Source organism: Prionailurus bengalensis, chromosome D1 (genome assembly GCF_016509475.1).
Source record: "Prionailurus bengalensis isolate Pbe53 chromosome D1, Fcat_Pben_1.1_paternal_pri, whole genome shotgun sequence".
In the NCBI taxonomy this organism is placed as follows: Eukaryota; Metazoa; Chordata; class Mammalia; order Carnivora; family Felidae; genus Prionailurus; species Prionailurus bengalensis.
The window spans coordinates 75,915,370-75,941,686 of NC_057346.1; the positions used below are offsets into that span (position 1 = coordinate 75,915,370).

At 47.9% G+C, this 26,317-nt stretch overlaps 1 protein-coding gene across 24 annotated transcripts in view; it reads left to right on the forward strand.

Moving 5' to 3' along the window:
- NAV2 (neuron navigator 2) overlaps positions 1 to 26,317 on the forward strand; it is a 739,922-nt gene that overhangs the window by 448,889 nt on the left and 264,716 nt on the right. For 23 of the 24 annotated variants that reach the window (XR_006297427.1, XM_043580801.1, XM_043580796.1 and 20 more), the window contains one exon: positions 21,406 to 21,523. Coding sequence is in view for 23 of the 24 variants with exons in the window: in XM_043580801.1 (XP_043436736.1) it covers positions 21,406 to 21,523 (118 nt within the window). In the remaining variant the exon portion in view is untranslated. Of the gene's footprint in view, positions 1 to 2,363; positions 2,525 to 21,405; positions 21,524 to 26,317 lie in introns of those variants that run through there. The other variant, XM_043580803.1, reaches the window with a different exon arrangement.

Here is a 26,317-nt window from a genome sequence, read left to right on the forward strand (position 1 = left end):
TCTGGCTGACAACAGAATCCAAGCCCTTTATGTTACGGAAATCCTACCATAGGAAGCCCCTTGTTTCCTGCTTTGCATGTCACTGGAGCTGCCGCTGGCCCTGATGGAGCTGTGTGGGTGGCCCAGGAGGAGGCCAGAGGGGGAGAAATGGCAGCACCCATTTAGAGTCTCACCAAGGCCCCATTAGGAAATTGACTCCAATTTGGTTTGGGGAGAGCGGTGTTTTCTCCTTCCTTTTCATGCTCACAATGAAGGTGACATTGATTTACAATTCAGTGGGTTGGAGCAGGGAAAGGAGGCTTCTATGGGTGGAAAAGATCAATTAAATGATTATCCCAGCTGCCACACACTAATGCCTTTCTTACTGAGTTTCAGAATCAGGAAGCAGAAGGCCACCACATTTAGCCTTTTACAGGAAATCTAATTGCCAACTTCGTGGTGCCAAGTTTTATTAGATTGGCAAGAGTCAGTCTTAGCGGCTGCCAGTATCAGGCACTCCAGAAAGCTTCCCCCTGGCCACCTGGGTTCTAAATGACCTTCTCTGCTTCCTTTGTGAGTGCTTTTGCTGAAGTTTTATGAATGTAACATTTTTACAGTTTGTATCTTTTTGTGATTTTTGTCTGGCTTCTAGAGGCCGGGACTGAAAGCCTGGCCAGTAGTCAGAATTATTTATTGGTTTCCTACTATGTGGTAGGCACTGAGCTAGTGGCTGGGGACTTTAGCGGTGAGCAGAACCAAAGATTCCTGTTGTTTATACAGTCCTCCACCTAGAATGCTTTTCCCCTAGATCGGTGGGTCCCAAAGTGTAGTGTGTATGCGAATCACCCAGAGGGTTTGTTCAAACCCAGACTGCTGGGGCCCACCCTCAGAGTTTTGGATTCGGGAGGTCTGGAGCAAGCCCTGAGAATCTGCATTTCCAACAGATCCGCATGCGATGCTGATACTGCTCTGGGAGAACCACTGTCCTTCATCATTGCATGGTTGTCTTCTTCTTATCAGTTAGGTCCCTATGTAAATGTCCCCTCCTTAGAGAGGCTATTCTTGATTTCCTTACCATAGTATCTCTCCACCCTTGCCATTCATTCTCTGTTGCGTTTTCTCCATGGTATTTATCATTCTCTGGTATGAGTTTGCTTGTTAGTTTATTGCCGTTTTGTCTCTCTCCCTCCCCCCTCCTCCACAATAGAATAGAGGCACATGAGAGCGTGCCTTTTGACTCTGACTCCTCCAAGCCTAGACTAGTATCTGCTGCAGAGAACATGCTCAGTAAATACTTGAATGAATGAAACCCTCACAAGCGTGAGTGTTACGAAGGAGAGGCCTCGGATGCCATGGGAGTGGAACTGGTAGACCTCAGGGAGGGCAAAGACATCCCATTGCATCCTACAGGGAGCAATGGTGTGGCCGTGACGCCTATTTCAGATACTATACCCCAGCGTATTGCTTGCCAGGTCATAGGCCACATGGGATTTAATTGTTCCATAGCCTTTCCATGGTCCTTTCCACATTGAAAAAGGTCATCTCGAGAGCAGACCAGAATTCCCTCAGGCAGGCAACCGACCCTTGTACAGACTGGTTCGGCAAACTGCCGGGTCCCAGATTACCAAGCTTGGCAGGATGCAAGGAAGGCCTGCCTGCAATGCGCCTCTTCTAATGACCTTCCTCCTGGTATCCACACCCATCCACTCGCCGAGATCTGGAACCCGCAGCCATGTGGGGGCCTGGGTAGCCCTTTCCAAACCCCTGCAAGGTTGAATGAGGGCTCACACTCTCTTCCTTTTGCAGGCATGAGACTTTTGGGGTGGGAACAGGTGGATTCCTCTCCTTCATCAGCCTCTCAGAGAAACGGAAGGGCCTGTCGTTCCTCTCGAAGAGAGAGTGTGTCAGGCAAAAGATGAGACGCTTGTAGGCAGCACACACAGACAGAGGTTGTCAAAACCGCACTTCAGGAGATGCAGGCACGTCAGGCTTCTGCTCTTGTGTGGCCCCAGCAGCCACTGCCTGGCTGACGCGAGGTTTGCGCGGCCCCCGCGGCCTCAAGCTTCCTCGCTCGGCCTTTGCTAAGCGGGGAGCGAGCCCCCAGGTTTGTTCGCCTGGGACAGCCAAAGGAACTGCGATTTATTTCCCTTGAGTGTGTCATGAAAATGTCAGCACAGAGAGTCGGGTTATTTTGGAGGGCGAAGAGAATTTGGCCGGGGAGGTGGAGGGGGCCGCATCACAGTGCTCTGCAGCCAGGGCTGAGGGCCAGAGGGCCGCCCAGCGGGCCGGGGTAACATAAGCTGCCGCTATTCAGGAGGTGGCCCGTGTAAGAAAATCTGACCACAGCGGGAGCGTGACTTCAGCTAAAATTAACCTTCGAGGCTTCACACGCCTCCACAGTGCTTTGAACTAGACACCCCGAGAGGGTGCAGGCCGGTGGCTGCCCGCACCGCGCGGCTGTGGGGGACGAGCCATGCCTATAAGCATCAACTTGTGGGTTCCCGCCCGGGGCCAGAGTCGGGATTCCTGCGACCATTACAAAGTGGTAAGCAACGCTCAGGGACCCCGGCAGGGTCTCTGGGGAGGGATGCTGAAGTTTGTTTGAATCAGGCTCCAGTGTAGACATGGTTCCAGGTGGTTTTCTATGCCGGCTGGGACCCCAAGGGCTCCACGGGGGGCCTTTCATCTGCCTAACACTTTGCTGGGCTGGCCGCCACCTCGTGAGGACCCAGCGGTGTATTTTTAGAGCAGGTAGAGAGGACTTGTCTGGAAGTTGTTGATGGCCTTAAAAAATACACTTGCGTCAGCCAACAGGTGTGGTGTGTTTTCTCAATTGTGGGCCTCAGCAGGTGCAAATAGGGAGAAAGATTGACCTCTGTTAAGGGTTTGAAGAGCTATAAGGGGGGGTGTTCTAGAGGGCTTTACCGTAGAAAGGATTTGTTCCGGGGGCAAATTGAAGCGACTTCTCTTCCTGTGAAGCCCGGGAAGAAGCACGCTGCTGACCTCTCCCACCCCTGGCCGGGGTCACCCTCGTGGGATCTTTCAAGCGAGCTGGTAACTGCCTCCCTGACTTTCCACTTACTGTGGGGAATCCATGTGGAAGCACAGGGCCAAAGGGGAAGACTTCTTTTTCTTTATGCCGCCTTAACCTTCAGCCCTGGGGCTAATGACGGTCCAGATGCTCCTGGTCCAGTGGCACTTTGGTGGCAGAATCAGAATGGTCACTTTGATGTGGTTTGCCTAGTTTGCAAAAAAAACCAAACGAGATCGTTTATTCCCTCCAGCCCCCATGCCAATGTCACAGGCATCATTCATGTTATAAGGCTTGGGAAAGGACTCCTTTTCCAGGGTGGCGTGTGTACTTCTCTTATTTGCTTAATGATGGCTGCGTATAAGTGACTTTGGAATGGTTCACTGTAAACTGTTTAAGCCTCCAAAACATTTCCTTAGGTGAGCAGGTCTGGATTGCCCTTATCTTCAAGAATAGGAATGGTGTTGGTATGAATGATATAGGAAAACTCACTGTAAGAAGCTATCTCTTGATGTCGTTTTGAGGGCATTTTTCCACGTGAACTGCTCTGCTGAGCTCTCTGAATTATTTTCATCCTCTTGTTACCTCACTCCTCTGGGCCATTGGCTTATAAAAGCTGGCAGGCTGCTGGGATGCTGGAGCTGGTGTGTCTTTTGTGCTTTGTATGTCTAACACTGCCCAGGCTAAGCACAATTAATGGGGGCGTCTTTAGATTTTTTTCTTATTTTTTAGCTCCCAGATCTAGACTCGTTGCCCTGTGAAAGAGATTCCTTTCGAGGTAGGACGTTAAAAATAGACATTTCAGTAGAGGAAGCTATGGTATGTGGTTCCGAGCTTTGATGAACACCTCTCACAGGCTGCATGGGATCTCTGTCTCCTGCTGAACCTGGATAGACACTGACCTCCAATTTCTATTTTCTCCGGAAGAGAGGGCTCTCCAGTTTCGTCCTGGAACTTCCCCCCCTATCCTGGACGTCCACTGACCTGGCCTGGGTTTTATGACTGCCATGTGACCCCAAAATGGCTGGACTGAGTTTGAGTACCTGGGCTGCAGTGCTGATGTTAAATCTTGTCCCGCTGAGCTCTCCCTTTCCCCATCTGTTAAATGGGGAGAATGTGTGTGGCTCTGATTAGATTGTGTTTATGAAAGAGCCTTATTAATCGTTAAGCACTGCGGATGGGAGGCCGAGGCCGTGCTGTTGTTATTAAGTCTTTATTCTTCTGAAGCTGAATCAATCGGGGCTTTCTTCAGGACCCAATAGAATAAATACTATCTTTGTGCTCTGGGCCAGATTGTCTCCCGGGTAGGGGAGACGCCCCTTCTTTCCTGGGTGCCAGCTTGGTATCTGGTAGTCTTCCTAGTAAAAGCCTATTATAAAAATACAAAACATAAGAAACCTGAGATGCCCCAGGCCTGACATCTGGGCTTGGAGAAGGGCCCGGGGCACAACAGCCACTTCCACTGTGGCCAAGTCTCTTGGCCATGAAGTTCCTGAGAAGGGGAGGAGCAGGACAGCATTTCCTAGGGCGGGGAAACGCCAGCCCCTGCTGGGAACTGCTGGCCCACCAGAGATTTTAAAGCCTGTGCATCTTCCCCACAAATGGCACAGAAGTGTCTTGGCCAGCACTGTGCCCAGTGGGATGTAGCTCCCTGAACACTTGTGAGGATGTCGGACCTTCTAAGGTCTGTCCCCCTGGGCCCAGTGACTTTGAGTACCTGGGCCTTCTTTACATTTCACGGAGTACCTGTGTGTGTGCGTGCTCACAGGTGCTCACATTTTTTTTTTTTTCCTCCTTTGATCCTTAGAAGTTTATGCTAGGTGCTGTTATTTTCTCCGTTTTATAGATGAAACTGAGCTTGAGTTTCAGTGATTTACCTGGGTTTGTATAAGAGGTAAAGCCAGGGTATTAAAAGATCAACTGAGGCACACTAAATATTGTTTCCAAATGTTTATCTTTGAGAGAGAGAGCACGCGCGCACACACGTGTGTGCGTGCAAAAGCAAGCGTGGGGGAGGGGCAGAGAGACAGAGAGGGAGCCAGAGGATCCAAAGCAGGCTCTGTGTTGACATCAGAGAGCCTGATGTGGGGCTCGAACCCACAAACCGTGAGATCATGACCCGATCCAAAGTCAGATACTTAACCGACTGAGCCACCCAGGTTCCCCCATATTAAACATTTTAAGAGCTTGTTTGAACAAAAAATCGATTAGAATCAGACTGTGTCCAGTCTAGCGGATGGAAAGGGTCCCAGAGGAGACTTTTATCGGCAAAAGGGAAAACTTTTATCGGCAAAATTGGGCAGATTACCTAGCTAGGGCTGAACAGGTGATTCTTGACTGACAGTTTAAGATGATTTTCTGGGGGAGGCAAAACTATCATTAAGTCTCAAGTTCAGTGATGTGGGACTTAGTATAAGCAACTCCCCTTTGGGCCCATTTTCTTGTTTTCAGCAGAGGTCCGATCTGACTTCACGCTTGTAACTGCGCAAACATTTTCTCCTTGTCACAAAATAGATGTTCACGGAAGTTACCCTTGATGTGCCAACCATAAACCTGTTTGGCAGTGGGGAGAATAAGGAGATCTGGGCCCCTACCTAAGGTCTTGTACCTCCTAATTTTTCTAGGTAGAACTAAAGAAGGACCCTACCACCTTGCCTTAAGTCACACCTTCTCCTGCTGGAAAGGGGGACTGTCCGTACCCCACGCTTGGGACCCTCTCTGAGGGCTTCTCCCTGATAAATCAGGCTGCTCTATAATCTTAGAAATCTGACCCAGGGTTAATCCTTTAACTAGCATCCACTACTCAGGCTTCCTGGGCAAGGGAGCATCCTTAAACAACAAGCATGCGCAAGGGTTTGCCTTGGGTGTTGTGAATTTTAATAAGCAATCTACAGGTTATATAGCCACTCACCTGCAGTGGTCTGGGATTGGCCCTAAGAAACCAAAACCACAAACTTATTTACCATTTAAAAAAAAAAACAACAAAAATCACTCCTAAGCCTGCCAGAGTGATTACATTTCCTCATCCGAATCTCTGGCCTTTAAACCATTGATGATCCCATTTAGAGATGTAAATGTTAGCTGGGAACAGTGATTCTCACCAGGCCATCCCTGGAAAGCGGCGAGCCTGGGACCTAACAAGCCTGATGGAAAGAAACGAGTCAGGGGAGTTGGGAGCACCCTGGTCGGGGTGAGACAAGGTCAGGCCCCGTGCCTGGGAAGGTCCCCCGTGCAGGGAGACCACTGTAAGTAAGGCCAGTTGAGACACCTTCAGGGACAGGGGGGAGTCGGTGTGGGGGGCCAGGAGGGGCCAGGAAGCTGTGCACCATAAGGTTAGAGAGACCTTCACCAAAACCCAGGAGGCCTGTGCGGGAGGAGGGATGACGCAAGCCGAGAGAGGGTTTCAGCCAGTATTCCTGGAGCAAGTGCCCCCATGACAAATTCCCCATTGGGTGCTGCAAAGGGACACCATGAACTAACTCCCCATCTACCCACTTGGCCCTGTGGGTAGACCCCTGCACTCTCTTAGCCGGAAGTAACCGAACCTGGGTTCAGGCTCACTCTATCCCGTCCCGTCCCTTCGCTCGCCGGGAGGCAGGCCTTGGCACCTCTAGGCCTTCCTCGGAAGGAGTCCGCTTACCCTAGAAAGCACTGGTAGGAGTCTAGATTTTATTGAAGATTTCAGAGGGGAGCATTTAGATAGTGTACAACTTTTTTAAATGCCTCACGATCTTGTCTCCAGGGTTTCTCCCTCCTCCCATCCCACAACCTCTCTGCTTCCCCGTCTCTGGAGTTCCAAACCTCCCCTCCCTCTTCTGAATTCACTTTTTCTCATGCAAAGCATTTAATCTCCGTCTCCACTCCCCTACATTTGCATCCCCTGGCTCCTTCTTCTGCATAACAAAGAAACCTCCTTGGGGAAGGTGGGGGTGGGAATAAGTGACATAATTTTTTCCCATTTCACCTTTTGTATCCTAGTGGCATTTAACAATCAGTTTTCCAAGGAAAAAAAAATCCTGATGAATAGCACTTGATGTTTTCCGTGGTAACTCCTTCTATCAAGGCTGACTTTACCAAAATGACCACTCTGCACAGGGTTGGGAAGAGATGTGCTGTTTCCTTCACACAGATCTAAGAGATGTAAATAACCCGAAGAGCCTAAACAATAGTAAAATGTCATAAAGTAGGAAACAAGGAGTTTTGAGTAGTACCACCTTTATGAAATTTAATTGTTTTATATAGTTTTTCAAAAATTATACTGTATGTAAATTAAACTGTTTATACAGTTCTAGAAAGGCCAAATGAACCTGTAATGACATAAAGCAGATCCGTGTTAGCTTTGCAACCTTAGTAGAGCTGAGGGATAGACTCTAAAGTGTTGCAAGGTATCCTGAGAAACTTAACAGAAACCCATGGGGGAGGGGAAGAAAAAAAAAAAGTTAGAGTGGGAGAGAGCCAAAGCATAAGAGACTCTTAAAAACTGAGAACAAACAGGGTTGATGGGGGGTGGGAGGGAGGGGAGGGTGGGTGATGGGTATTGAGGAGGGCACCTTTTGGGATGAGCACTGGGTGTTGTATGGAAACCAATCTGACAATAAATTTCATATATTGAAAACAAAAAAATAAAGTGTTGCAAGGAAGTTCCTGGGGCTGGGAGAAACTTTGGTATCTTGATTGTAGGGATGATTTCATGGGTCAGAACTCATCGAATTGTACACTATCAGTATATTCAGGTTGTGGTATGTCAATTAAATCTCAATAAGATTGGAAGAGGAATTTTAATGAGACAATTTTAAATATTTTTCAGACTGTTCAGTTTTTATTTTTTAAAATTTTTTTTTTTTTTTTTAATTTTAGAGAGTGAGAACATGAGCAGGGGAGAGGGGCAGAGGGAGAAAGAGAATCTCAAGCAGGCTCCATGCTGAGTGTGGAGCCCAACGCAGGGCTTGATCCCACAACCCGGGGATCATGACCTGAGCCTGAAATCAAGAGTCAAACGCTCCATCGACTGAGCCCCCGCCAGGTCCCTGCAGACTGTTCACTTTTCTAAGTTAAGCTTGAGGATCCACAAGAACGACATTTTTGCTTCATGTATTTATTTTTTTAAAGTTATGGCCTTATTTTTAGGAAAATGCAGTGCCATATATTTAGGGTTGGGGATAATATAAAAATAATTCCATTTCAATGGGCTTTTTTTCCCGCTATAAATTCAGGGTGTCTCAGATCACCACAGGTTCTTTTCTCACTGGTTCTGTAATCGTAATTGTGGATGAAGTGGCCTTTGGGGATTCAGAATCCCTCCAGAAAAACACTGGAGAGGGACCAGGAATATCTAATGGCGGAGATCATGTTAATCCCTTCAGAGAATATTTTGAATAATTTTAGATCAATTTGGTAATGCAAAGTTGGACAAGCAAAAAACTGCCCAAAGATGAAAACCCAGTCTTTGAATTAAAGAATAAAATATTGGACACTTTATTTAAAACCAGTTCACCCATTTCTCTCCCCTGCCCCCTCCACTGGCAACCACCAATCTGTTCTTTTTATCCATGAGCTTGTTTTTTTAAGATTCCACATACAGGAGAGATGACCCGGTGTTTGTCTTTCTCTGACTTCTTTTACTTCCCATAAATGACCTCGGGGTACATCTGTGTTGAAACAAATGACAAGATTTCATTCCTTTTTGTTGCTGAACAATACTCCTATAGGTGTATCACGATTGCTTTATCCATTTGTCTGTGGTGGCTCGTTTCCATACCTTTGTTACTGTAAATAATGCTGCAGTGCACATGGGGTGAATGTATCCTTTCAAGTCTGTGTGTTTTGTCCGGGTGGATGCCCAGAAGTGGAGTTGCTGGATCATCTGGTATTTTTAGTCTTAATTTTTGGAGGAACCTCCACACTGCTTTCTTCTTTTTTTTTTTTTTTTTTTTTTTAAATTTCCACACTGCTTTCTGTAGTGGCTGCAGCACGTGACCTTGCCACCAGCAGTGAAGGAGAGCTTCCTTTTTTTTCCCCCGCTTCCTCACCAATAGTTACTGGTGCTTTGGAAAAAGCTCTTCTGACAGGTGTGAGGTGATCGCTCCTTGAAGTTTTGATTTGCATTCCCCTGATGGTTACTGATAAGCATCTTTGCAACCACCTGTTGGCCACCTGTAGGTCGTTCTCGGAAAAGTGCATGTTGAGATCTTTCTGGTTTTTTAGTCACATTGGGTTTTTTGTGATTGGATTTTAGGAGGTCTTAATAGATCTTGGATAGTAGCCCCTTATGAGCTATATGATTTGTAAATAAATATCTTCTCCCCTTCAGTAGGTTGCCTTCCTTTGTTGATGATTCTCTTTGTTGTGCAGGAGCCTTTTAGTTTCATGTAGCCCTGCTTGTTTGTTGTTAATTATTGAGGTGTAAGTCACATACACTATTAGTTTCAGATGTACACCATAGGAATTCAGTATTTGTATACACTGCAAGATGATCACCACAGTAAGGCTAGTTACCCGACACCATACAAAGTTAATACCGTACTATTCATTGTGTTCCTCATGCTGTACGTGAGCTCATGACTTATTTAAGAGGACATTTGTATTTGATTCTCCTTCAACTGTTTGCCCCCTTTTCCCTCACCTCTGGCAACCACCAACCCGTTCTCTGTATCTGTGAGTCTGCATTTGTTTGTTTTGTCTTTGCTTCTGGTGTCCGATTCAATGAATCGTTGCCAAGACCTATGGCAAGGAGCTTACCTCCTGTTCCTCCCGCCCCCCAGGACTTTTATGGTTTCAGGTCTTACATTCAAGTCTTTCATCCATTTTGAGGCACTTTTTGTGTATAGCATGACAGTGGTCCAGTTTCATTCTTTCTGCATGTGGCTGTCAAATGTCTGTTTTTATGCCAATAAAAACTGTTCGGATTACTCTAGCATTGTAATATAGTTTGAAATCAGACCATGTGATGCCTTCAGTTTTGTTCTTAAGATTGCTTTGGCTATTCAGGGTCTTGTGGGGTTCCATACACTCTTTAGGATTGTTCTAGTTCTGTGGAAAATGTCACTGGAATTCTAATAGCAATTGCATTGAATGTGTATATTGATTTGGGTAGTATGAACATTGTAAGTGTTTTTCCAATCCATGAACATGGACTGTCTTTCCATGTGTGTCTTTTTCAATTTTATTAATGGTTTATAGCTTTCAATACACCTGGCTTTTCACCTTGGTGGTTAAATTTATTCCTAAGTACTTTATTCTTTTTGATGGTATTTTTCTGATTTCTCTTTCTGAGAAATTCGAGCCATTATAAATAATGACTGTTTTTAACAAACAGCTCACAAAGGTTCATAAAACTTATCAACTCTCCTGACCCAGTATAAGCCCACTCTAGTAGACCATTGTATGTTTTGTGTGTGTATGTATCTTGTTACATAGCTTTTAAATGCCCGCTGTCAAGAGGGTCCTGCTACTATGCTCCTGGAAATGGTCTCAGCAAAATGTTACCTACCAGTTCCTGTTCTAGGCCTTGTGCACTGACTGGTCTGAAAGATAGGTGAAACACCATCCTGATTTCATTGACTTTCTAATCTAGGCAATGAAAAGGAACAGATTTACTCACCCATTCTATCTATCCATCTGTCTACTCCTCTCCCCATTTAATCATTCACCTATCTTTTCTCGTACCCACCCATCCATATGTCCACCCATCTGAACATTAACCAGTCTGTTCCTTCATTTTGCTTCCATTAACCCATCCATTTACCCTCCAGGAAGTCAGCGCGTGCTTGTTGATGAAGCCCCTGCAGTGAGTCCGGCATGGCGCCAATGTTTCAAAGATGTTACAACACTTGTGCTCTATTCCGGGGAAGCTCCTGACTGGAGAAAGGTGAATAGGTATAACAGCCATGATAAAAAGCATGTGCAAAGTGCTTTTGGATCCAAGAAGAAGGAACCAGTAACTCTGATGAGCATGAGCAAGTGGGCTGGGAAGGGCTTTAGAGGGCTTGACCCTTGGCCCGGGTTTTAGGAGACCGAGTAGACCTTTGCCAGGCAGTGGGGTAGTGATGGCACCGCTGTCAGAGAAGACCATGTGGGCAAGAGCGTAGGGTTTGGGGAGCCAGCACACAGGATGTTTGAAGCGTGAGGACCCCAGGATCTCAGAAAAAGGGAGAGAAGCCTGGGGTCGGGTTTGGTGTCTAGGAAAAGGGGCCATCCTGCTGAGTGGAGGGGATAAGGGAGGACATGCCAGACCAGAAACCGCCACCCTTCCAGCGGCGACTGAAGGTTGGCATGGCACGGAGCCTGTGCTGTGAGTGGTGGGCCAGAGGGGTTGGTAGTCGGGGACCTGGAGACGAGGCAGGAAAGGAAACGGACATAGGAAGGTACGACCTGTGTGCCAGACGCTGTGCTAAGCGTCTTGGAGACATTATTTCCGTTCTCATGATGGACACTGTAGTCCTCATGATAGATAACAGATGGATGGCCCATTTTCCAGAAGTGGAAGCTGAGGTCCAGAGAGAGGTCGTTTGCCCGTGGTGAAAAGGCCCTGGCGTGCTCTGTGTCCAAACACATGGGGGGTTCTTGAGCTGTGATATCCAGTCACTGTCGATTCAACAAACCTGCGAAGAGGAAACTGACTTGAGAGGTCAAGCAGCCTGTCAGAGGTCACGCGGGACTCCAAGGTCTTGGTTGGGCCTGGTGGGGCCCAAAGTCCTGGGGGTGCTGTGCCTGTCTAGCTGAGTGAGGCCTTGGGGCTGGATGGAGTGGCCAAGAAGCACAATTGGTGGTATCCCCTCTACCTGTGGTCTGCAGATGAGGGGACTGTGGCTTTTTGGAGGCCAGATGGAGGCTAATACATAAAAGGCACATTGATGAGCAGACTGGAGAGCGCCCGAATACTCGCTCAGGTGGTTGTCAGCCCCTCAGGTGTGGCTGCCCTGCCAGGCATCCCTGAAAAGCTCTTGAGTTTTGAGATGGTTGCTGTCAAGAGTGTTTGCAGCGGCTGCCTCAGCTTTTGGGAAGGGCCTGATTTCCATCACAGCCACGGAGGAAGCCCTGGGAAGGAGGACATGTGTATTCAGTAACTAATGAACCTAGGAAGGGAGAAAAAAATACTCCAGACATTTCGAGTGGGCTAGGACATCTGGCTCTCTCAGAGCCACCAGACCTCGTGGTTGAATGTTGTTCCAATCCTGTGCCTAAGGTTGGAGGGGGTGGGGAGGAAGTCCTGGAGAGGGGGCCCTGATTTTGTTCTCAAGCAACCAGGAAGCATTCCAGTCTTGATCCTTGGGTGGCCTTATTTGGCTTTTAGGCAGGCCCAAGGGAGACTTGGATCCGCATTTTGCTGTTGTGAGAAGTGGTGGCTGTGGGGCGAGACTTTCTGGGTCAAGTGGAAGATCCCCTTTTATTAGCTGTGTGACCCTGGGCACATGTCTTAACCTTTTAGGTAAGGAAACCTTCTGTTTTCCAGTGTATAATAGGGAGGTGATCATTCATTTATACAACAGGTATTTAGTGAGCACCTAATACACGCTGGGCATTCTACCAGATGTTTGGGGAAAATGCAATGAGTAAAACAGCTAAGAATTCCTGTCCTCTGGGAGCTGGCACTCCCGTGGGGAGAGCCTATAGATGAGAGCACAGGTATAAGACACGTGGCGCACAGTAGGCCCTCCACAGAAGCGCACACCCCTCGCAGCAGGTGGTCGTGATCAAGTGAGGAAAAGAAGGGAGAGTCCCACCTCTCCTGTGAGGTATGGTGCGGTGCACCTCCTGTTCCAGGACGACAGCGGCAAGAGAGGGGATCCCGAGCATTACTCCGTGGTGTGGGATAAGCAGGAACCTATGTACTCATCCTGGAGAGTTCACCAGCCTGGTGTATTTATTTTTTTAAAGACCGTTTCAAAACCTCTGAAGCTGCTGTGCACACCCACCTGTGGCTTGTCATTGCTCTTGACAGACAATGCCATCCTTGTATGGCTATGGGGCTATTTCCAGGCATGGCCCCTAGGTCCGCACAGGGTCCTAGGCCAGCCTTGCCCCACTTCAGGCTGGAAGAGCTGGGGCACCTGACTCCTGAGCATTTCCCGATACAGGGGCAGCCCGACCATGGTAACTCCGTGTTATATTGGCATTTCAGTTTTTACTATAGTGACACCGCTGTGAATCATGTCGGCCTTGCGCTTTGGTGACATGGGAAAGCGTCCATTCCACTCTTAGATCTGTTAGTCCTGAGTGACAAGCGGCCAGCTCTGTTCCAGGGGCAGGAGAGGGTGACACTGTGGCTATTATGCAATAAGCCTTCCTCCCTTGTTGCTTTTCCCACACTACCATGACAGTTGACTTTCTGTGGATGGTGATTCCTTGGGTGGGCCTCTCAGTAGCAGTGGAAAGTTTCCGAGAGCCAGTCACTGCCTTTAAACCCTGCATACATTTCATGTGATCTTGGGAGAGTCCTTTCAGCTCTGAGCCTCAACTTTCTCATCTGTAGAATGGGGCAAATGGTATCTTCCTCACAAGTGAGCGGGGCACTAAAGGAGCCCATTGTTTGCAGGGTGTTCACCTTGTAGGTCATCATCTTCATGGTAATTAGAATCCTAGCTAACATACCTACTATGTGCCAGGCATTGTTAGGTGATCTCTGCTCAATCTCCAAATAAACTGAATAGGTGGTTGACTCATTTTACAAATGAGGAAACTTAGGCTTGGATAGTTGAAGTAACTTGCCCAGGATAAGTCTGCCGGGAAGCGGTAGAGGCATGGTCGGAACTAAAGTGGTCTGACTCTAGAAGGCGTTCTTTTACTCCGTTCATCGCAGGCATTTGGCTGATGGGCGTTGCTGTCCTACACAAGACCACAGCAAGAGCAGAACCTGGCACAGGTCGTGTCCAGACTGTTGCCGTCAAGGCGTGCATGTGGCTCGAAGTTGTTTATGTTGATTTGATATTCGGAGGTCAAGTAGGAGGAAGGATGGTGCCAGAATGTGGAGCAAGATGGAAACCCAGAGCAATGAAATCCGGCAGTGGGGTCCTCCCTCCCAATGCTCCTATCTTCTGGCTCCAGAGAAAGAGGTCTATTCCTTGGTATATATAAGTGCATGTTAGAAAACGTAGGTTGAGAGTGGACAGTACTATTCTGCATGTGCCCAGGTAAGGGATCTAGAACCCAGTCAATGTCTCACTCAGTGCTCTTGGAGCCCAGCTTTCTCGCACTCTTTTCTGACTGGAGACTGACCAGAAGCCTTCCCTATTGAACCTTGGGGCAGCCCAAAGGTGTGCCACAGAATCCTTCTGCTTTCGTATCTTCGTTGCTGGAGAAGTCTCTTCAAAGTTCTTGCTTGAACGTTAACTTTGTACCCAATTTTAAAGGACTGTGGGATCTTTTAAGGAGGGCTCAGCAGGCCCTGAGGGCATCTGTGTGTGCATCAAAACGCTGTTACCTATGCTAATGTCTGTGGGCCATGGAGAATAAAGTAAAATTAGGTTAATTTAAGAAGCAGGGATCATGATAATCCATTTGGGAAAGATTTCCAAATAGGTATGGCTCTTAGCAGGATCAACTCTGAGCAATCTAGAATGATTTATTCCCCCTAACTTAGTCAAGGGTTTATTGACTTGGATGTCAGTAACCCCCACTTACTTAATACTGTGTGCCAGACATTGTGTTAACCACTTACATACATGCTCTTCTTTAGTCCATAAAGCAACCCTGTGTATCACTGCCACACAAGTGAGGGACGCAGATGCTCAGCAGGGCCGTGACTCACCAAGGCCACCCAGCTGGTAAGACGCAGAGCCAGACCTCCGCCCTGGTCCGTGCCAGCTCCTGAGACTGCCCTTGTGTAGACACCCTGCCCTCGTGACGGCTGTGGTTGATGGAAAAACCACAAACGACCTGAGTAATGCATCAGATGGCCGAGATGGGGATGGAAGGAGAGTCCTTGCCCTTCAGGGTGGGCATGTTTTGAGCACTGGGGACGCAGAACAGAACTGGATTCTTCTCTTGAAACCAGGGGGCAGGGCCACTGGTCCAGCCCGGCCTCTCCTGTGCCGTGTGATCTTGAACAAAGAGATTGACTTCTCTGTGTGCCACCTCTTTCTCCAGTGTGTAGGGATACGATTTCACCTGAGTGTTTGTTTTGAGGCAGTGGTTTTATTTATTTATTTTAAAATTTTACCTCTTTAGAGAGCATGTGAGCCTGAGCCGGGGAGGGGCAGAGAGAGAGGGAGAGAGAGAATCCCAAGCAGGCTCCGTGCTCTCAGCACTGTCCCATGAACCATGAGATCATGACATGAGCCGAAATCCAAAATCGGGTGCTTAACCGACAGCCACCCTGGCACCCCTCGAGGCAGTGGTTTTAAACAAGGCAGAGGTCTATATTGAGAGAGGGGGTGTGGGGGAAAAGGTCAGCAGCTACTCTGACGCCCCTCACCCATCCCATGCAGTTAAAGGTCCTGTGGACACGTGGCTGCACGTGTGGGGTAGGTGCCATGCTCCTTGCTAGATGCCGGAGATGCAGCAGTCAATGTGTTTCCAGCTTTGCCCTTGATAACAGATGGTACGTTTTGATTTTCTTGAAACTGTTAGTCATTGAATAGTTATTCTTCGTGGTATTCAGGCACTAGGTGAGCGCTCTAGATGTTGTTGCAATATCGTTCTTCTACTTCAGAACCATCATAACTAAGCCATTTAATCACATACTGCCTAGTCATGGAAATACTGGGTTGATGACGTGGCCAAAGTCTGGAGCCAGACCTCCACTGAACTGTAGCCAAACAGCAGCATTTCCTTTGCACCTGCTTGACTGGAAACCACCTCTGATGCTACATGACTGGTTGACTTTAATCTCCGCCTTGGCACTTCCTTCTGAAAGCTTGGTTCTATTGTCTCTCTCCTGGAATGGCTGTCCTCCTGCCCACTGCCTTCTGGATCCATCAGGCTGTCCGGCATACTGGTCTGGGGATTTCTAGCTGAGTTGTAAATGGCCCCAACTTTTGGTGCAGTTCCTCAGTGGAATTGTTCTTGGGTTTCGCGGAGTGCTACCCCCGCCCCTTCACTGAGGGCTAATTGCTGCATAAATTTAGCAACATTATCCCCACTGTTTGAACGTAGTGCAATTATTATCGGTTTTCTTGTTACAACTAATAATCAGGTTTTTGACTTCAATTGATCTGTCAAAATTTTCCTGCTTTGATTTCTGCCTCTGTGATACGGAATGATGTGGATACGGAATGATTGCTTATAAGCAAACAAATGACGCACTCCTTGAAATTCTGTCAGGGGTAATAAGTGAGTCAAAACGAATTCGCTCTTCAGCTGTCATTGCCTGCTTTCCCCCTTTTATCTCTTCCAGCTTCTGACAGCAGCTTCTCTCCCTCGCTGAGTGCTTCTGGAGTACTGATTCTCCTGTTAGGAGGGGGTGGGGGAAGAGGCAGCTGGTGAGATGAAGCACCGAGTGAGAAAGGCTCCTCAGGTACTAGTGCAGAGTTATTCTGGAGCTTTGTTCTAGAATGATCTGATTTGGAGGTGGAGGTGGGAATGGTGGTTGCGCTCTTTGCTACCACGAGGTCCTTTTTTCTCCATTGCCACTGGAAGCTCGGAGAACGAGGATCACTCCGGGTAGCAGCATCCGCAGCCCCCAAGTCTTTACACCCGTGGAGCTCTCCATCCGCGTTGCTCTGGAACAGCTGATTCTGGGACGCTGAGGCTTGGGCAGGAAGCTCTGCGTGCTGTAGCCCTGGCTTAAAATCTTTGAAACACGCATCGCTGCCATTTCTGTGAGTTGCCAAAGCTGATGGAGTCCGATGACTAGGGATGTTGTGAGTTCATTTTCCAAGGGTGCCCCTTGAAAGAATGGTGCTCCACGCACGTGCTACTGAAAGAGCAAGTGGGGAGATGGGGCTGAATAATGTCTCTGCTTAGCCTGGCCCCTAAAAATGGGTTCTTACAATGAATCTAGGTGTTTGCTTGTGACTTCTTTAAAAAGTTGAGAGCTGGGGAGAAAGGAGGGGAGGGGAAACTCCGGGTAATTAATGACTCTTATTGGATGGGTCCTGATTAATGAGCTTGAGCCACAGCATGATTTATTTTCTCTGTCCCTTCCTGTTTGAATCAATAAAGAGCTGTGAAATCCTGGTTTGAGGATTTGCTGAGGACTTACATTATTATTTATCAACAATGTAATTGGTTTCCCGGAGATTTGCCCTCTTTCTCTGTGTTCAGCTCAACTTGGCAACCACATACGGCCCCCTGCTGTGGGCCCGCACCTAGGGAGGCACTGCTGAGCAGCAAAGATGGGCGGGACATGCATGGTCTCTGCCCACATCTGGTGGTGAAGGTGGGAAGATGGCACAGACGTACGTCTTATCTACAGTCTCCACATTGTGTGTAGCTCAGGATGCAGTTGGGAAATCCAGAGTGACTTCATGGAGGGACTGACCTAGAAATTGAGCCTTGCCAGGTGACCCTGGTGGAGGTGCTCAGGCAGATAGGATGGCGTGAATTCAGAGATGGGGAATTGTGGGGTCAAGTTTTCCTGAAGGTGATGGTAATCATGACCACTGAGCCCTTGGTATGGTGGGCGTGGTCTCTCATTCGGTCCCTGTAACACTGGCAAATCTTTTCTGTAAAGAGCTGGATGGTAAATATTTAAAGCTTTACGGGCCAAAAGTTCTCTGTCACAGCTGCTCAACTGTGCCACTGTGGCATGAAAGCATCCAAAGATGACAAGTGAGTGTGGCCGTGTTCCAAATAGAGCTTTGTTTACAAAAAAACAGATGGTCAGCTGGGTTTGGCCTGGGTCACGGTTTGCCAGCTGTTTTACAATACCTTAGGTATAATCCCCATTTTATGGAGGGTAAAACTGAGATACAGAAAGGTTAATGGAAATTCATTTGCCCGGGGCCAAGGGCCAGCTGTACTTGGTCATTTCCAAAGCCTATCCTCTTAACTTCCACATACACCGCCTCCCCCGCAAGGGTTGAGCGCAGTCTGGGATAGAGTGGGTGGATCAGACTGCCTTGAATAGCAGTGTGAAAAGCCAGACTTGAATTCAGTGGGAAGTGGGGAGCTGTTGATGAGTTGGTTTTTTTTTGAGCAGGAGCACAGCTTCCTAGAGCTGTGCTCTGGGAAGACAAAGTTGCAGTGGTGTGTGGTAGGCTAAGGTGAAAGAAAGGCTCTTCTTTTACATAGTTTTTGGGTAGAGAAGCTCACTTCTTCGGCAGAGCCATTTCTGACCACTGTAGAAGTTCTCCTTGGTATACCAGATACCCACATGGCCCCACCATGGCTCCAAGGTGAGTGTGTGTGTGTGTGTGTGTGTGTGTGTGTGTGTGTGTACACACATATACTTGTTGAAGGAAGTTTGCCTAACCTTGATTTCTTGCTGGATTGTGTGGACACGCAGAAGACTGGTTTTGGAGAGTAGATCTATTTTAAAGTACCTTTAACTTCCAGGAAGAGAATGAGCAAGAGGTACCAGCATCACCTCCCACTCAGCAGTATCCTTGTCCATGACCCCTTCTCCCCTCAGCTGATGACCTTGGGGTGGATGGCTTTAAGCTTTGGAATGTTTCCACAGTCCTTCGGACGTAGCTTGTGGGATCCCTGTAGTGCTTGAGGGCATCTTGGGTGCATCTCCTAGCTGGGGAAGGGAGCTTGGCTCTAGGAACCAGCCTGGTCAATCTCTGACCTCCTTTTCTTTCAGTCCGTCATAGTTTGTGATTCCAGATGGTGGATGGTTCACTCCTGAAATTCTACCTTGTGAGGGAGAAGGAGAAGGAGTCCCTGAGTCATCTGTGTCCTGGAGGTTCAGGGGAGAGGCTGGGCTGATTTTGTTCTGGCCCATTTCATAATGCTGGGAGCCACATTTCTAAATATTTACTGAACACTTAGCATGTGGCAGATGCTATGCCCTTTAGATGTAAAAGTCTTCATAACTGCTTTCTGAAGTAGTCTTTCTTATGCCCATCTTACAGCTGAGTAAACTGAAGCTCAGACAAGTTGAGTAACTTGCCCCGGGGCATTCAGACAGCAAGGGATAGAACTAGGCTTTGGGTTTTTGTTTATTTATTGTTCAGTTCTTTCAGCCGGAACATAACTGAATAGGGGAATGAGCCTAGAGTCCGTAGGAGGGTGTCATGGAGAAGGTAAAAGCTAGGAATAACATTTGTATTTGTATTCAGAGAAGGAGTATTGTTGAATGTCTAAGGGATTACAGAGCCAGTCAGCCTGGGTTCAAATCCTGGCTCTGCCACTTGTTACCTCAGACAAGTTAGTTTACCTCTCTACGTTTCACATTTCTCTGGGAAAAAAAATAGACCTAACAATGGTATCCACCTCCTAGAATAAGTATTAAATGAATTAATATGTGCAAAGTGTTTATACTGGTGCCTGGTATACAGTAGGCACTATAGGTCATTTATTAAGCTCCTACTGTGCATAAATCCCTTTTTTAAAAAAAAAATGTTTTATCACTCAGTCCTCATAATAACTGACAAGTAGATGGTGTTGATCCCATTTCATGGCTAAGAAAAACTAGCTTCAGTGAGGTTAAAGAGCTTGCCTGAGGTCCTTCATCCATTCTTCACAGACACATATTGAGAACTATGTGCTAATGCTGTAAGCACCTTGGACACATCACTGGACAAAAGCGATCCAAATCCCTACCCCATGGAACCTCCAGAACTGGGACTTGAACCCGGGGCTGCCTCTTTCCCTTCTCATGTTTTTTCTCTCCCTCTTAACAATCTAATAATCACTGGTATTTAGGACTGGCCGTAAAATGACCAAGATGGCTCCCCATGTCCTTCGCTTTCTCGGTGATCACAGAATCGAAAATGATCTTGCTTTATTAGGCTTTTGATCTCTGACAACTTGAGAATCCTAGGGCAGGAAGGTAACATGGATTTAAGGATTAGATGCCTTGGACCGAGGTATGACACAGAATCATCCTGCGGCGTACCTCTTCAGCTCGTGGGTCTCTGTGGTGGAAGACCCAGCTCTGAGGTTGGGGGTGGGAATAGCCAGGAGGTGTCTGTCCCCTGTTCTTGATGAAGTAGGAAGTGCTTCTCTGCCTTGCCCGTTTTAGAATGAGGCTCCCTAACGGGTCCACTCTGTGATTCCAGGCCCTGGCCCGTTGTCCCATTTTACGAGCCTCAAGGGGCAGTGCCCCATTGCTTGAGATTGCTCTGGGCCCATTGGAAGAATAGAATGGAGGAGAGCCAGGATGAGGGGAAGGCTCCCCCTGCTCTAGAAGTCACACACAAGATCCCCGAGCAGGCCTGCTGGAGATACAGTGATACCTCCATTTGGGTGGAGACGTCATGGGAGTTAGTATGTGAACTTGTTACTTATAGATGGACCAGCAAGGGTACAGTATTCTCTTTTGAGCAGTCATTTGTTCGTATCCCTGTAGGGGAGAAGAAAGGGTGCCGATCTATAGGGCCTACATGTCCCTCCGTAGACTCACAAATCTGTGGAACCTAGCACTCAAAATTGACGAGGTGTCTAATTTTGTTTTTTGGCCTTTTTTTTTTTTTTTTTTCCAGTTAGGGAGAAAGATCTCAGGTGAGTTTTCTTGTGCTGTTCTGCAAGAAAAGATTCTCTTGTAGTGACAGTTCTGTGACAGGAGCAGGTCTGTATGTCCCCGAAGGGGGTCTGCTTTCCTGATCCCATGGGTGACCCAGCCTCTGCCTTTCAGGATGCTCTGTGCACCAGTGCTGTGTTTAAATATGTCAGAATTTGCTGGGTTTTTAAAATTCTTATTAGTCACAGAATCCCAACAGTGAAAATGATGCTGGGCTTTTAAATGAAACCGATTACATTCGAGGCGATCGTGAGGCCGTAAATAACGCCACTCACACACGAGTAATTGAGGGGCTCTGTGTTTGTGTACTTGGCTTCTTTACAAGGGACCCAGGCTCCTGAGAGCTCCGCTAACTCAATAGCCCTCCTTACCCTGAAATGGCCCATTAAAAGATGCCTGTTGGGTGGTAACCTCCCCATACGTTTTCTCAATAAAGAGAAAAAGATGGGCAGGGGGGGGGAAGGGGGGTGATGGCGGTGGGGCGGGGGAGGCTTCTCTTGCCTTTAGAGGCACTGCCTCTCAAAGCCGTCTGGAGCAGACTGTTGAGTTCTGTGTCCCCATCCCATTCAGGCCTTTGCATGCTTTGAAGCTTTCTTTAGCTTTTCCCTGCCTCTTGATGGCAGAGCTCTCAATAGGCAAAAGCCCGGCTATGGGTAGCTGAATGGCCCTCAGCACGAGGCTCTGCATGTTAATGGCACCGGCTGGCCCAGGGTAGCGAGCTGGTGGGACCCTGGCTGCTGCGCAGCCCCCAGCAGCTGCCTCTGACACGGGATAGGATCTGAGCGGGTTCCTAAAGTTGCCTCTTTGGTTTTTGTTTTTGTTTTTGCAGATCTACACGGACTGGGCCAATCATTATTTAGCCAAGTCGGGCCACAAACGTCTCATCAAGGACCTCCAGCAAGATGTGACAGACGGTGTCCTCCTGGCTCAGATTATCCAGGTTGTGGGTAAGAGTGGGTTTTACGTCGGGGATTGAGGAGTTACGGTGGAGACCTAGAAGGGGTTGTTGAGCTGGGCAAGGGGCATGGCACACTGAAATCTCAGGAGAATACAGTGTTTCTGCCACGTGGGTTGACCATTTATTCGATTCTGTTTTGTGCTTGGGGGTCGTGGGGGCCAGCTTGCATTTTCCGATAAGAGGACCCCCTTGATGCTCTGAGAAGGGCTGGAGGGAAGTGCTGGTGGTTTGGGGAGGGCTCTCTGTCCCTTTCTTGCCCCTGATCTGTCTGGCTTTCCATTCCCCCCTCTGATGGTATTTTTTTTTTAACGGGTTATTTTGGAAATAAATATTTCCAAATATTTGGTAAATACCAAAAACAAAAAAATGCACTACTCGACTGGTTTAGTCCTGCCAACTTTAATTGGGACTGAGAAATCAAAGGATTGAATTTTGCAGAAGGTTGGTTTTGGTTTTAATACTGGGGGAAGGGAGCTGGGGCCGCATGCTTGGGAGAGAGGGCTCTCCCTGGGAAGGCAGGCACAGGCTGGGCACAGCTCTGCCTCCAGCCTTAAAGACTTAAGGGAAGTGCCCCCTGCATCCCTGCTTGAGAGCTCAGACTCAGGAGGCAGGAGGTCAATTAGATGACATTAGGCTGATTGTTGTCGCTGGCAGCTTCTGTGGCTGCCTCATGCCCAGGGAAAAGGCATAAGGACAGAAACCCCAGCCCCTTGGGCATGTGTTGTTTTGGAAGAGTTGCTTATCGTGCCAGTGTGAGAAAAGTGGCCTTTAATAGTTGTAGCCCTGCTCACATCTGTGGAGATTGTACCTAAAAACATAGGCAAGCTGGCCTTGGCTGATGACTTTTGGAGAACTGCTGCCACTCAGATACAAGGGTCCCTGATGTCCTAAGATGGGTTTCTTAAGATGAGCTTGAGCCTGGTTCCCCTTCTCTGTCTTCCCCCGCTTGTGTTAGCTGCCTCTTGCCATGTAACACATGGCCACACACTTTGCATGTACGTATCGTCTTGTGGTTTCTGGGGGTCGGAATGCAAGCACGGCTTGGTCGGTGCCTCTGCAAGGCTGCAGTCAAGATGTAGGCCTGGGCTGGGTCCTCACACGGAGGTTTCCTCACACGGAGGCCTGGGCTGGGTCCTCACACGGGGAGGGGACCAGGTTCACTCAGTGTTGGCAGGATTCACTTCCTTGCAGTTATAGGAGGTAAGTCTTGATTTCTTACTGTTGGCTGGAAGTCTTAGCTCTCAGAAATCCCTCTCGGCTCCTTGCCATGTGCATCTCTTAGTGTGGTTGTTTTTTAATTTAATGTCTGTATATATTTTTGAGACAGCACACACGTGTGAGTGAGCAGGGGAGGAGCAGAGAGACAGGGAGGCAGAGGATCCGAAGTGGGCTCTGAGCTGACAGTAGAGAGCCCGATGTGAGGCTTGCACTCAAAAACCATAAGATCATGATCTGAGCTGAAGTCAGATGCTTAACCAACTGAGCCACCCAGGTGCCCACCCCCTCCTGCCGCCAGTGTGGTTGCTTTCATTTTTTTCAACGCCAGAAAGGGAGAAAGTTTCTAGAGCAAGTTGGCTAGCAATTTGTCATCTACGATGTAACATGATCGTAGGAATGACATCCCGTGTCCTTTGCCATGTTTTGTTGGTTAAAAGCAAATCGCAGGTCCTGTCCTACTCGATGCAAGGGGACGGTACAAGGGCTCGAAGCTGAGTGGGAGGAGAGTTGGGAGTCCTCTAGAAGTCTGTCCACTACACTTATTCCTTTTCATCTCTTTCTCCTCCCACGCTTTTTCCCCCACAAACTTTTCTGAGAATTGTTGACCCTGAATGTCACGTGCGTTTCAGGTGTACAACATAGTGACTCAACTCCTTTGTTATACTCACCGCAGGTGTAGCTACGATCTGTCCTCATACAATGCAATTGTATTATTATTGACTATATTCCCTATGCTGTGCCTTTTATCCCCATGACTCATTCATTCTGTAACTGGAGGCCTGTATCTCCCACTCCCTTTCACCCATTTTGCCTTTTCCACCCCCTCCCCTTCCCTCTTCCTCTGTGGCCATCTTGGACTGGAACCTATTTTTTCTTCCTCGCACTCTTCATCACTCGTGCTAGTCTTTGACAAATTTCTTTCCGTTTCCTCAACATCCCTACAAAGTAGGTGAGATTCACCCCATTTTACAGTTGCAAAAACTGAGGCTCACTGAGTCTCCGCTCAGTATTACCCAACTAGTCTGCAAGGGGATTCTAACCTGGGTTATTTTGCTTCTAAAGCTTCTGTTCCTTGTTCTGCCATATCATATATCTCCCCTCTCAATCTAGACACGGAACCCAGTACAAGAATCTACCTCCTTTCACTTCGCGTTAGTAACTCTTTCTGGAGTCCTGACTGTGTGCCAGCATTGTGCTCCAAGCTAGGAATAAAGAGACAAGTGTGCAAGGCCTGTAACCTTGGAAGAAAGAGCAGCATCTTCTTGGTGAGGTCCTCAGAGAAGAGAGGACTTGCACTTGAGTGGAGTTTTGATCTCCACATCAGCCGTGTCCCATTTGATACGTTAGCAGCACGACTGTGGCTGAATCTCGGGGCGGTGCAGGATTTCCGCCAGGACCTTCTCTGCTTCCAGCCCTGGGAGCAAGAGATAAAGGGGAAAGGGTGAAACCAAGAGGCCTCACTCTCATCCCAGCTTCCTTGCTTCCAACCGTGGGCCCTCCGAGCCCTTTTCCTCCGCTGCCTCTGTTTCTCTGTCTTTAAAATAGGCATGGCCTGATTTTTGTAGCAGTCTTAGGAAGCCCAAGGTAGGTATCGAACATGAAACGTGTTTGGAAACCAGTGTTCCTGGTAACCGCCCTCTAGAAAGGTATGAGTACGAGGATGACGAGGCTTTGGGATCCGTGTTAGGGTGCACATGATAGATGCGTTAGGTCTGTCAGGGCTCAGAAGAGGTGAACGGTAGCACGGGTGTCCAGAATTGACGAAGTATGGTGCTACGGAAATGTCTGCCAGCACAGTTTTTATCCTTGCTCACGGGGAGGCTTCCCTGAATGGATTGAGATGATATGAATTTGCCTAGACAGTGACCTTTCTAGGCCTAAGCCACTGAACCAGTTTCAGGGCCTCTCGTTAGTCCCAGCGGCCGGCTGCCTGTGAGGCCCCCAGGTTGCTTTCCCTCGCCCCTCCAAGCGAGGCTCGGTTCTGCTGGGGACTCTATGAGCAAGGCGGGCATTAGCACCTCTGTCTCTGCCCTGGACTTTACTGGGCTTACACCCTGTGCTCTGTGTGTAGAGGACAGAGACCCAGAAAGTGAGGAGCTGAAAAGGTAGGTACACGTAGGAGTTCTATGTGACTACTCTAGATTGTTTATCAGCCAGTTCAGAGCATTTAATCTTTGAGGGTCTTGTGAATACCCATCTCTTGGTGCAGGAGGGGAGTGGCGTTTTCTGACCAGGATCCTGAACTATTGACCAATTGTACTCTTTACTTTGAAGTCCATGCCTTCTCCCACACGTGTCCTTTAAAATAAAATGTAGGGGCACCTGGGTGGCGCAGTCGGTTAAGCGTCCGACTTCAGCCAGGTCACGATCTCACGGTCTGTGAGTTCGAGCCCCGCGTCGGGCTCTGGGCTGATGGCTCAGAGCCTGGAGCCTGTTTCCGATTCTGTGTCTCCCTCTCTCTCTGCCCCTCCCCCGTTCATGCTCTGTCTCTCTCTGTCCCAAAAATAAATAAACGTTGAAAAAAAAAATTTAAAAATAAAATAAAATAAAATAAAATAAAATAAAATGTAAAAAGGTACATACGTATGTGTGTATGTATTTAACATACGCATATGTGCGTGTGTATCCCTGTTGGTCTAAGATTTTCCCAGAATTGGAGTCTGTTGTGTGCTGGACAGAATTTTGGTGTTGCAGTTGTTTTGGCTGATGAGCCCCCACTCATTCTGGAAAAGTCCCTATCTTCCCTAGCTCCCCCAGGCAGAGCTGGAGGGACTCTCCTCTATCATTCCATTGGTTTCTGTGTTGGGCCTGGGTCTGAGTGGTTTTTTTTGGCTCCTGGCATTTAACATGGCGGCCGGTGTGCAATGATGGTCAAGAAAAATCAAGAGGACTAGGGATTAGACTTTCACTCATCGCAGCTCCTGCTTCTACAAGCCTGGTTGGATTGTGTCCAACGGGTGGCTAGATGTTTTCCCTTGTCAGCCGTTAGTATTCTTCTGAATATGCCTCTAAACTAGATGTCATGCTCTCTTCCTTTCCAGGATTCTGTCTCAGGTCTCAACTCAAAGGTTTGGAAGGGATCTCTAAAAGCCCCAACCTGAGACATGTTTTTTTTTTTGAAAGAGCAGTCAACAGTTAAATACTTCCTGTGATGGGCAGCTTACTACTTCCCCAATCAGCTAGTTCTGTTGATGGCGATTTGGAATCCTTCTGAACCTTTTCTTTGACTAGGTCAAAATCCACCCTCCTTGGTAGTATCTCCCTGTAAGTGCTAGTTGTACCCTCTGTGGCTATGAAGAATGACCGTAATCTGAGCCAGGAGCCTCAAAATTGAGGACAGTTGTGGATTAGAACTGTGAAATAAACTAGGAATTCCTATATAATAGGCACAGGAATCTGTACTGACAGAAACATCTATCGGGAGAAGACCGGACTTCGCTGTACTGGAGAACACTGACTAACAAATATAGAGGAAGTTGCAACCATGATGGTAAAGATTAGTTAAGGCAAGAATCCATGGATGCTGACATCTGGAGGAGAAAGTTTGAGGGGCAAGCTATTTGCG